The 12,389-nt window shown below is 57.5% G+C and overlaps 1 protein-coding gene across 1 annotated transcript; it reads right to left on the reverse strand.

Annotated features, from left to right (window-relative positions):
• Positions 1–136: 136 nt before the first annotated feature.
• On the reverse strand, positions 137–12,091 carry B0H18DRAFT_1101710 (uncharacterized protein; the record flags this gene model as incomplete). Its single annotated transcript, XM_048032528.1, is given in 29 exon segments — positions 137–453; positions 514–812; positions 870–964; positions 1,021–1,112; positions 1,164–1,238; positions 1,288–2,496; positions 2,546–2,596; positions 2,652–2,684; positions 2,739–2,780; positions 2,827–3,074; positions 3,103–3,182; positions 3,211–3,677; positions 3,739–4,295; positions 4,585–4,840; positions 4,894–5,071; positions 5,119–5,163; positions 5,214–5,343; positions 5,413–5,652; positions 5,828–7,014; positions 7,061–7,838; positions 7,980–8,156; positions 8,314–8,586; positions 8,912–9,409; positions 9,459–9,847; positions 9,903–11,343; positions 11,392–11,490; positions 11,856–11,940; positions 11,960–11,988; positions 12,051–12,091. 29 exon segments carry the CDS (start codon positions 12,089–12,091, stop codon positions 335–337), a joined length of 9,213 nt encoding a protein of 3,070 aa, XP_047898231.1. The 3' UTR covers positions 137–334.
• Positions 12,092–12,389: the final 298 nt, after the last annotated feature.

Consider the following 12,389-nt stretch of genomic DNA (forward strand, 5'->3'; position numbering starts at 1 on the left):
GATATGTGAGAATATCTGTCGCCTTCGATTGGTTGCCCGGAACTCAACGTCTCGAGGTCAACCTTCCTAGGCTTGTTTTGGCAGAGGCATCGTCTTCGCGCACGAAATGAGATTCTTATGGGCCACACGCACGGAACGGGCATAGAGAAAACATTGCAAGACATTGCGGTCATATCTATTTTACATACAGCATACGTAAATTAAATCCAATCCAGGCATACAGAGTCAGTCCTCCATCATCGTCAAGTTCGTGAAGCGTTAAGACAGCCAGATATTAGTATACGGTCGCAGCGGCCGCCGGGGCATGAGTTCATGACATCCTTGTTCAGTAGCATCACCGATGGACAGAAGAGCGAGGAGAGCGAGGCCCGAACAAGCCAGGGCTGGACTGCTCAGGCACCAACAGCGCCGTCGGAGGGTTTGGCGGTGGGGTAGGCACAAACTGCGGGTTAGCTGTTCGATGGCAACATTGTCAGCATGCGTCCTAACCATGAAATTGTTCTGAAGACTGACGTAGCCAAGTGGCCCAAGACTCGACGGGTGGTCGGACTTCTGGCGCGGGCTCTGGCGCGGGCGGTGGCGGAACCTGAGACCTGCGGGACCGACGAATACTTCGTTGCACGACGCTGCGCCATGCTGGACGAGCGGGCTGAGGTGGCTCGTCCGGCGGCGGTACCTCTGGCGGCGGTGCTTCGGAGGGCGCACCTGGCTGACCATCACGCGCACAAGCCCCAGTTGGCGGCCTCCACTCGGGATCGAACTCGCCTCCCGGCCCGATCTTCGACTTCATTGTAAGCAGACAACCAAGTTCGCTGAGAAGCACATGAGGGTCAAGACGAGGATCATGCGTCACGATGCTATACACTTACTATTGAATGTTGCGCCTCTCTTCTCGCAGCCTACCGACCTCAGCAAGAAGCATGCGCACTTCCGCAGCAAGCGACCGACTGAATTCATCAAGATACTGGGAGGCGGGGTATCGTCAGCACTGCAATGTACTCGGTAGTAGATAAAACTGACTCCTTGGATATTGAACGGGATCTGTTCATTGGCAGTTGACCGGACGGCAGCCAAGGTTTCCTCGTGTTGCCGGGCACAGTCTGTCCGCCAACCTATTCACCGGCCATCAGTACCGGGCGACATGAGACGGACACTGAACGCACTGTCGGCCATCTCACGAAGAAGCGCATCCTGTTCGCGTCTGAACGCCGCCATCTCGTCCAAGACACTTTGAACGGCTGCGAAGCAGTCAGTAACCGCACGACATGAATAAGGATGTGCACTAACAAGGATCGTTCGCTCTTGCCTCTCGATCGGCATCACAGGCAGCTCTGTCGGAAACCCTGTCGTCGATCACCTGTTGGACGAGCTGGCGCAATTCCTCATTCGTGCCATTGCATTGCTCCATCCAACGTTGCTTTTCCTCCCACTGCTGTTCCATGAGTTCACGCTTGCGCTGCAGCTCCTCCCGCTGCTCAGAGACGAGGTTGGTGATGTCGCTCAGCTGGGCGCGCATAGCTTCATCGCGCTCAAGCATATCTGTACGCTCCCGCTCACGACGCTCAGTCTCCTCCGTCATTCGCAGCTGACGTTCATTCTCCAGTTCCGCACGAACAGCGGCAAGCTCTTCTTCCAGGGCAGTGATCCGGGCCTCCCGCTCTTCGTTGTAACGCGCGCGTTCAGCTTCCATTTCCGCCTGTGCACGATCGCGTTCGGCCTGGGCAAGCTCCCGCTCCCTCATCAACTCCTCGCGCTCCAGCCGAACAGTATCCAGAATCTCTTGAGCATGACGCGAAGCGGCGTCTTGTGCCACGGAGCGGATCGACTCGACCACGGACTGCATATCGGCCGGTCGTTCTACAGGAACATCGGCCGGTACCTCTGGTGCGGGTGGCTCTTCGCCAGGTTCCGCGACCTCAGGTTCTGTGACTGGCTCAGGTGGCGGGGGCACTGGCAAGGGCACCTGTTGCACAATATCAGCCAAGCGATTCTCGAGCTCCGCCCACACCGCATCGCGTCGTTCGGCAGCCTCCTGTTCACGGCGAGCTTCGTGATCCTCGAAGATGCGCTGTCTCTCGTCTTCATTTCCTCGGAATGCTTGGTCGCGAGCTGCTTCGGTTTCCTCGAAGTTACCGAGGGTATCCGTGATCTGTCGTTCAAGCTCCCCGAATCGTTCGTTTCGTTCGCGCTCGGCGTCTTCAAACCCAAGGGCTCCTGGACCAGACTCCCTGTACCGCTGCACAGCAGCAGGGGAACCAGGGCGGACTGTTGGTCTCCTAGAAGGCGCGGCAGAGGGAGGAATTGAAGGGGCGATGCGCTCATATGGTTCCTCTGATGGTGCAGCATAATGATCCTCAGGTTCTTCTTCGTACTCGTGTTCGGGCCCAGCAACCTCTGAGACAGGGGGAGGGACCCGCACTGGCACGGACTCTTCTGTCGGCGCGTAGTCATCCACACGTGGCTCTCTGACGGTCCTTTGCGTTGGAGCACGAGACACTACGTAGAACACATAAGTCATGTTTCGACCGCGAAACGACGGACGTACCTGCTGGAGTACGTCTGTCTGCCGCTCTGTATGCTTCGTGCATCTCCTCAACTATCAGATATGGTCAGAACACCGACGAACCTGCAAGGGAATGCACCGAGCTCACCATCAGTCGGTGTTCCTGGGAGTTCAATATGTTCTGGCATGTGCGTGAGTACATGATGCTCCTCCACACGGGTGCTCAACCACTCACGTCCTTCAGGTGTTCCTTCACCATAAGTAGGAGCCACAGTGACTGATTGGGTGAGCACAAGGAAAGCAAGCTCTGAGAAAATACATACCTTCACTTAGCCGTCGTCCTGATGGCACTCGGGCGGAAGGAGCTCTCGCTGATCTGCCAGCAGTCGGTATGCGGACAATCTGAGGGGCCGGACTCGCTGGTGGGTAGTCTCCAGGCTCTTCCATCTCGATGTACGTAGGACCTCTTGACCCGGGGCGTGGTGGTGGTTCACGTTGGCTACGAGTTCTAAGGATGACAGGCTCCTGACGCGGTGGTGTTCCTTCCTCGGGTATGGGGGAGGGCGATCGCCTGCGTTCACGTTGGCGATCATAATCACCTGCAGGACGATCGGAGCGCGGTGGGCGATGAGGAACAACAGTTGGAGATGGGGAACGTCTTGAGCTGCCCGTACGCATCCTTTGAGGACGTTCCTCAGGCGACTGACTCGTTTGTCTGTCATGACGAGAGGGTCCAGGACGACGGTATGGATCCTCAGGCTCGTATGCCGGAGAACGGGGATGCCGTGACGATGGTACACGGACATGGGAAGGTTCACTGACAAGAGTGGGCGAACGCGAACGCGACCGTGCCTGCGGATGACGTGCGGATCTGACGCGGAGAATGACAGGCGAGGGCGACCTTGAGGCATATCGGCGAGAAGGCCTTCCGTGATAGGGGTCATCTCGTCTACTCTGATCAGTCCTCGTTCTCCCATAGCGGCGGTCGTCGGGTGAGCGACTCCCAGCGCGGCGGTAAGGATCGTCGTCGCGGAAAGGTGATCTTGAATCACGGCGGCTTCGTGGGCGATCGCGATCGTAGTCGTCACGATAGGGTGACCTTGAATCACGGTGGGTCCTTGGGCGATCGCGACCGCGTCCTCGAGGACTTGGAGAGCGATCATACCGACGGGGACTACGTGACCGTGACCGACGAGGAGCCTCAGTCCGAATGACAATTTCAGATGGTGTGGCACCTAGTTGCTGTTGACTTGGAGGCTGCCCGTAACCCGGTGCACCGACGTGCACGACGGGCTGGGCGGCTCCAGCAGCAGGCTGAATGATTACCGGAGGGGGTGTACGGGAGACGCGGTGCAGACGACGACTCTCCCTGGACGGTGAGCGAGAACGACGTCGCGATCCCTCTGTGCGGATAATGACGGGCTCTGTTGGCGATCGATACTCCGGGTACTCTGATCGTGGAGGCGAGGCAGGCTGAGCACTTGGCTGGACGTTAATCACTTGTGGCGGTTGTGCAGGCGCCATCGGTTGACCATTTATGTATTGAGGTGGGGGCTGAATGATGATTGGCTGCTGTGTTGGCATCGGAGCAACTTGAGGAGGCGGGGCAGAAACGACCATGTGAGGTGCATCGGGATGCCTGGGTGACCCCGGCCGAGGCGAAGAAGGACCAGGAACCTGAACGACAACCGGTGCGGAGAATATGCTCGTCCCGGGCTGCCAGACCTCGACGGCGATGGCTCCGCGTATCTTCCCTCTCTTGTCGGTGACGGGGAACGTGAGCGCGATGCCTCTGTGTGAACGTGAATTTCGGTCGGCTGTTGAGGATGAAGCGGCTGCCCAGGAATAATGGTGATGGGTGGTTGCATCCCAGGCTGCATCCCAGGCTGCATAGGCTGAGCTGGTCCGGCTGGCGGAGGAATGATGAGAGTCTGCCTTCAGGGCCCTCAGAGAGGTAACTGCCCGACTCCGACTCCGATGGTGACAGTGATGGGGGAGATGGAACAACGGGTCGGTCACGGTCATCGTACGGTTGTTGCGGTTGATATACGTTAATGGGCGGTTGAGGCGGTATCACATACGCCCCGGGTGGTCCAGAGGGTATGTATGGCTGAGGCATACCGGGAGGAGTCGGCGGAATGACTGGCGGGTAACCGGGCGACGGTGTTTGCTCATACCTGCGATCATCCGGAATCACAGGACCCTCTGCAGGGTGGGGGTAGCCAATTCCTGGCTGCGGGACGAAGCCGGGCGGGTACGGCGCTTGCATAGGGGGAACAACTGCACCGGGCATTCCTGGCTGCACAGCCGGCGGTTCCGATGGTGCTCGAGAAGTGTCTGTTTCATAATCTGAGTACTTTCCTCTTTCGTGGAAAAGGGCTTTTACATACCCCGTCGACCCATGGTATCGTATATCATGTCTCGAATTTGATCAATTCTTGCGTTCAATCCACGTATCTCGGCGTGTCGATCTTCTACATCCCGCCCGTGCCATTCGTTGAAATCTCTCAAGTAGCGCATGACCTCCCTGATCTGATCAATGGACGCTAATTGCGCGGTGCGGTTGTCCTATGCTAGCTTGAGACACAATACAAGTAGTAGACGGACATACTCACGCGGAGGAGGGTTAGGATATCGTCAAATGGTATCTGCAAGACAGTCTGACAAGGATGTGAAGATTAGTTATAGCAATGGGATGTGGAGCTCTTACCTGTGTCGGAGGCGCAGGTGCAAAGACGCCGGGAGGAGGAGCAGGTGCACCTGGCATAGGCTGAACACCTGGTGCTTGTTGCGGTGCAGCAGGCACATCGCCGAGAGCCGCTGGTGCCGTTGGAGGCCGCCTGCGATCAGGACCCTACGCGAACACGCAGTTTGATAGTAGCCCTCGCAGTCAACTATGACAGACTCACCGCTGGCACATCTGGTTGAAAAAAGCCGTCCTCAGCTTCTGGACGACGTGCCCGTCGCAGATCTCGAACACGTCGCAAGAAATCGATATCATCGTCTTGAGTTCTCGCACGCGGAACGTCGCGTTCAGAGGGGGGCACTTGAGGTAGATACCCACCTTCTGTCTCAGAAGGCTCCGCGGGGGGATATGGGCGGCGAGATGTTCGAGGAATACGTCGTCTTGGCCTTTCAAAGACCACGGGCTGTGTGATAGGAAACGTCCCCGGCCGTGGTGGGAGATCAGTCTCGAAGACGGGGCTTGCGCTGCGAGGCCTATTTACCCGCGGACCAGGGCGATAAGTAAGAGGGATGATGGGAGGAGGCGGCTGTATTGGTTGTTGGGTCACTGGTGGCCCCTCAGCCAGCATATCCACCAACCGTTCATCAAAGGAGGGACCCGCACGAACTGGCACAGGCATGCGTATAGGGGGGAGGTCACGACCAACTTCATCTCGCAACCGTGCTATATGTTCCAGCAATGACGTATCCGAACCCGAAGGGTACAACGATTCAGATCGATCGTCTCGGGCAGGAGCTTGAGGCCGTTGCGTCTGCTCTATTATGCGCTGGATAGCCTCCTCCAGTCTGCGACAACAATCCGATACATCCTGGCCCACGGGCCTGGAACGTAATTCCTCCAGAATGTGAGTTGCAGCAGCCTGATTTGTCTGCAAGGCTGTCATCTCCTCGCGGATTTGTGCCAACGCGTCGCGGAGACTAGTAAGATTCACAGGCGGTATTTGTCTGGCAGTACCACTGGATACAGTGGAAGTGGGCGAGGCAGGAGTCGAAGAGGATGGCGGAGGTGTAGGGCTAGCTGAAAATGAAGGCGTCCTCGACGGCAGGGACAGTGGTTCAGACGGCGGTGATGATTCGGGAGAGGAACTCGGCTCTGAAGGCCAGGAGGGAGACATGGGCATCGCGGGGTACGGTTCAGACTCCATCAGACTGAAGTCGTCCGAATGATGAGACGACAAGAAGGACATGGTCTCCGAAATCGTGTCGGGTGATGAGATGCGCATAGGTGGCGGTGTCAACGGGATAGGGATGAGACGAGGCTGAATGGGCCGGGGAGTGTCTCGTGGGGATTCTCGGGGGCCGGCGGAAGTGTAGGATAAAACGCTGCTTCCTCCGACTGACCTGTCTTTCCTCGGCACCGGGGGAGGAGCCTCTGGTGCAGGAGCGGGTATTGGTATCGGGATCTCTCGTACAATCTCTCGTACGGTCGGGGGAGCTTGCAGCGGCGGTAGTTGAGGGAGGGTCACTGATAATTCGCGTTGGTTGTCTCTAAGCTCCTCCAGTAGTTGCCTGATTTCTTCTATGCTGTGCGCCATGTCCCGGGTTTCCGCCCCGCGTTGCGTATCGATGTCGTTCAAATATTGCAACAGACGATTGACATCGTGTGTCAAGATGGTACTCGGAGCCTCGGAGGGTACAGTTTCCAGTCCCGACCGAATCGACGGAATGTCTCCACGCGGCGTGGTGACACTGACACTCATTGTTGGCGTAGGGGGCACAACAGTCGGAACCGGTGATGAAGGTAACGGAACGGCCCGCGGAGAAATCTAATGGCGGGTCAGTTGGAGCACCGTTGATTAGCTAGGCACTTACCGGTCTCAAAGTGGGCGAAGGCATCACCGATAGTAGGGATGGCTCGGTGGATATGTCGTCTTCCGCAACCGACATTGGGAAATCAAAAAGAGATCGGGGCCCCAACACAGACGAACTCATGGAGATAGAGGATATAGTAGAAACCGACGATGGCGTGCGGGACAACGTTACAGTAGGAAGCGGGACTTCAGTCGAGATTGGAGTAGGCGAAGGGACACTTGGAGGAAGAGAGATTGTCGATGGCGTCGGTGTTATTGACTCGGAAGGCGACGACGGTACGGACGTCGCTGACTCGGTGCTCAATTCCGTGATTGGTGTCAATAGGTTCACATCTTCTTCCTCCGTAAACGGCGATCCACTGGGCCGGAGGAATGATGTCTCAAACGACGTGTCCGCACCTTCTGGCAAAGCGAGCGACTGTACCGATGGGGAAGCTCTGAGGAGAGACGACTCATAAGACTCGTCGCTCTCGACTCCCCACTGCGACTCGGGTATGGCTGGGCTGGACGGTGTTGACGGTTGCTCAATTGTGGAAGGGACAGTAGGCGTGAGGAGATCGGTAGGCGTAGGTGTGATGGAAGACTCCGTCGGGGTCGACACAGTCGACACAGAGGGCAGAGAAGCAAGAGGAGACTCAGTTGTCGGGATAGGCGACGGTCCAGGGATCGAAACCACGGACGACTCGGGTTCGGATGGTAGAGGAGGAGAGGGAGACAGAACGGGGACCTCAGCCGATGAAGGCACGTCTCCCGAGAGCTCAGTCGGTGTCACGGACGGACTGTACACAGATGGCGGCAAGGGGATATCTTCAGGCGGCAGGTCGTCGGCCAGACTTTTCGGTGAGACGGATGGGATAGTGGGGATCGCAGAAGGAGTGATGCTGATCACATCATCTTCAGCCTCCTCGGGTTTGGCGCACCTGCACTCCGCCGTCTTGTAATCCGTCTCGACCTCGGACGGGCATACCTCCGCTGTAACATACTCTGATCCTGGTTCCGTAGGACACACCTCCGCCGTCTCGTACTCCGAAAGGGGCTCGGTGGGCATTTGGGAGCTGTCTCGTACTCCGTTGAGCATACCTCCGCCGTTTCGTAGTCTGAGTGGAGGGACGGGATAGTGGGCAGCGAGACGAAGGAAAGCTCAGACGGGGATCGCGCCGTCACATATTCCGTACTCTGTGCAGTCGTGCTCGATCTGGCCACTTCGCTGTCAGATCTAGGCTCGTCCGAGATCTAGTGTAATCGTCTGTTGACCGCGTGTAAGACGACGACGACGGCGTAGGGGTGTAAGACCTCGTTGGAGTGTATGAGCTGGTGTAGGTCTCCAGCGTGCTGAGGCCTTCGGTGTACGATCGACTCGCGGTGGGAGTGTAACTCCCCGAATTCTCCTTGTCGGAAGTGTCTTCGCTGCTCCGATCGTACGAGGAGTACGACCGCGAGCTGCTCCTAGGGGTTCGACGAGCAACAGCCCTCGACCGAGTCAGGCCGCCGCGCGAAGGTGACGTCGACGGCACGCCACTTGAACCGCTGTGTGAATCACCAAGCATTGATGCGGACGTCGTGCCTCTCAGAGACAAAGTCGATGCGACATGTTGGTGCCCGACCCAGAAACAATGTCCAGCACAGTCTCGTCAGTGCCGAGGCCGGTGCCTGTCCTGGTGTCTGTCGTGGTCAGACCCTTTGTGAACGACGAAGACGAATAAAAGCTAGACGTGGGAGTCCGCGACGTCCAGTCGCAGAGAAGAACGCATCGTCGGAGATGGACGTCGCGCTGTCGGAGGCACGACTACGCGCTCCCTCACTTCCCCTCCCTACACTTGGCGGAGGCGACATATACACGTCGCGACCCAACCTTGGTCCACTAGAAATAGTCACGGGCGAGCCGTCGCCCACGGGCACACCCCCTGCTAAGCCAAGACCGAAGCCCAATCCTGGACGCGCACCGCGCGCGCGGCGAACTGCCGACGCAAACTCCTCGTCGAGGTCGGTTAAGGAGCTGGTGCGGCGGATGGAGCTGCTTCGGCTTGGGCCAATCACACGCGGATCCCCGGGGTATAGGAACGCCTGGTTCGAAACGGCCGAGTCGTCTGTGGCACGTGTGCGATGGGCGGATGCAAGTGACGGCCTGCGCGACAAACCACTACGAATGCTGGAGCCAGAGATTGACTGTAGGTCCGAGATGTCTGGCATTGTGTCGATGTGAGGGACGTAGCGAGTCGTCGCAGATCCCGACGCGGTCCCTGAGCGCGAGGAGCCTGTGCTGGTGAACGAACGCATGGTACGAACCGATCCAGTCGGCGAGCCGCTGACCGAGCGGTCCGGAATGGATACCGCACGATCGAGGACATCCCTGCATCCCGGTGTAAGTAAGAACTGCTGAGTCGAAGGCAAGGACGTACCAAATAGCGCTGACCCAACGAACTCGCTCTCTCGGACTGTCCGTTCCTAGCCTCTCGATACCATCACTGTAGTGCAAGTGAAACGGGCTGAGCGTCTGCATCAGCTCCGCCTCGCCCAACTGCGTCTCCACGCCTGTACTCGCGTTCTGGCTCTGCATGATTGCGGCCATCGTCCCGACATCCTCCTGCGCGCCATGATGCGTAGGCGACTTGGCCGACTGCACTTCCGTACAGTTCAACAGATCCAAGGTAACGATACCGCGGCCACCACCCGCGGCGATCCAGGAGAGCAGTAGCATGTGCGGGTAAAGGAGCGCCTGGCAGCGCTGCCATCTATAGGGCGGCGCGGCGTGGACATTGAGGTACCACAAGAGACCAATGCGAAGCGGCTATGTACCGACGATGAGAACACGATGATAGTTCGTATATGACGAATGTGCTTACCTCTTGAGTCTCCGTAGCTCCAGCGTACTGTCCCATTTCATTGATATCGAACGGCGGCGGAAGCAGCCCGCTAGTACTAAGATCCCCGCTGCCGCTCTCATCCAGGCCCGCCATCGAGACGGGGTCGCTTGCCCTTCTGCCACTGCTTCTGTTTGCCGCCTGGAGCGCACGATCTCTCAGTCTCGCGCTGCCCCTGCTAGCCCTGCGCCGGATGCTGAAGAGACCATCGCTCTGGGTGGGCGACGGCGACGTCGTAGAACGCTCTGACTTCCCCATCGAAGGTGTGCGCTCCTTCCACCGGTTTATCACGTTGCGCACTTGGCTCAACGCTGTGCGGTCGTTCGGTGACATCTGGCGTGGGGTAAGCGTACTCGTCGTCTGGGTAGTCGTCGTCGGGTCCAAGCTTGAGAGTGTATTGGAGAACGTATTGGAACTCGGATTGGTGTATGTCCCGGTTCCCATACCTGACGCAGTGTAAGTGGTAGCGGAGACGGGCGTGCGGGTAGTGAGCGTCGTCGCCTCGGTGCTCGTGGGATTGAAAGAGTCCCAAGAGAGCGCACTGTGCGCGCGAGGTGGCGGCGATAGCATCGAGGACATCGTGGTGTTGGGGCCCGAGTACGATACCGCAGAGCCCGTGCGCGACGAAGGCCGAGAGCCGTATGAAGCGCTCCCATAACCTGTTGTACTACCATACCCATAAGCTGTGCTGCTCAATGTCGGCATTGAGCGACTCTGTGTCGTCGTGTAAGGACTAGGAGACCGAATGGCAGACGGCGCCGAGCCCGTCCTAGCGTGTCCGAAGAATGGCCCGGGACTGCCAGATGATGCCGCTGTACGGTCCTCGAAGAATGCAATACGCTCCACTACCTTGGGGCCGGGAGTTGATGGAAGCGGACGCGGAGGCTGCGTCGTTTGAGACGGTTCCGTGGCGGAGCGAGAATGAGACACTATGCCTTCGATGTGGGCTGAGAGCCGGTTAGCATCACCGGCGGAAGGATACGAAGAGGGTCTCGATGGTGTATTTTCTGTGTGCTCCGAGATTGTGCTGAGGACTCGCGGTCCGCGTTCAGTCGTAGGCATGGGCCCCGCTGCGGCGCGGAAGTTGCCAGACGTCCCAGATCCAGCGTTTGAGACACTGTCCGTGCGTGTAGTATACGTCGAAGGGCCGGTGTAAGACGTGTATGTAGACGGCCCAGTGTAGGATGTATAGGTGGAAGCGTCTCTGGAGGAGTTTCGCGAAACTTCGGAGAGGAAGTCGTCGATATCGTCGTTGATTTGAGCAAGTTCGGCCTCCACTTCCGCCGCGTCCCTCATCGAGTCTTCTTCTCGTACGCATAGGTGTCGGAGTCTCTTGATGTCGGAGAGGGTGATACAACAATTCGGCGCATCTGTCGGCCTGACGAAGCGTCGTCGCTGTCGTACGACGATGCGATTGGAGTGGCTACGCAGATGTTAGGTCAACAACAGGGTCAATTCTATAGAGACCTACCAGAACGGATGGATGAAGAAAGCCTTGATGGGGACATGGGTGTTTGTGTTGGCGAGAGAGTCGAGAACGTCGCGGTGCCAAACAGAGGTGACCGCGGCCCTGTTGAGGGCGTGATACTAGAAAATTCGGACATCTTCAGAGCATAATCCGAGCTCGATCGAGCAGGTCTGGATGATCTTGAGCCGTGATATAGGAGCAGGGGTGCCACCGACAGGCAGGGTAGCAGGCAACCTAGCAAACACTAAGTTCAACACTGACTTTAGGGCAAGCCAGAGCGCGAGAAACACCGTGTACCGCGTCAGTCACCTGACGCCGTCAGCGAACGCTTAGCACTCCGTCATGATCGCCCACATTCCGAAATTGGAAGCGTCGTGAGTGATACGTATTCACTGGCACATAAGTATACCGCTACTTATGTCTGTCATTCAGCCATTTTTGTTCTCATACGAGTATCTGCAACACACCTTATCTCATAGATGTCCACATCCACGTTCCGCACGCTGAGTTCAGGACCCCTCTGGAGTCGGAAGGGGTATCCTCCTCCGGAGTCTGCAGCATCCCGGTCAACCTGTGTCTTCTATAGCAGGCAGCGGAAACCTGATGATGGGCAAAGAGAGGGCGGGGTCTCGTTCTAAGAAGCTGAAGGAGGGTTTATATACCTGCCAGTGCGACGCCTCCGCTTTAGGATGTGGAGCGTCATGACAGCTGCTTACGAGGACAGAATAGAAGCAGAGCCTAGAGTTGAACGTTGAACGTTGATCGATCGGGAGGTTCTCCGAATGTTCGTGCTGAATACGATGTCAGTTGACAGGGATGCTCGTCGTCTATATATAGACGATACCCTGGTAACATGTCTGCATACTCAGAACTTCATTTTGCAGCTCTAATTCGCCGAGATCTCAAGAATGTAACAGACAAAGTGTGAGCCCCTAACGCCGTGTACGGCTGTTGAGGACCTCGAATGGTATGGGTTCACGTTTCTTATCAAGTCTAGGGCC

Source organism: Fomitopsis serialis (genome assembly GCF_022376445.1).
Source record: "Fomitopsis serialis strain Sig1Antser10 chromosome Unknown B0H18scaffold_6, whole genome shotgun sequence".
Classification (NCBI taxonomy): domain Eukaryota; kingdom Fungi; phylum Basidiomycota; class Agaricomycetes; order Polyporales; family Fomitopsidaceae; genus Fomitopsis; species Fomitopsis serialis.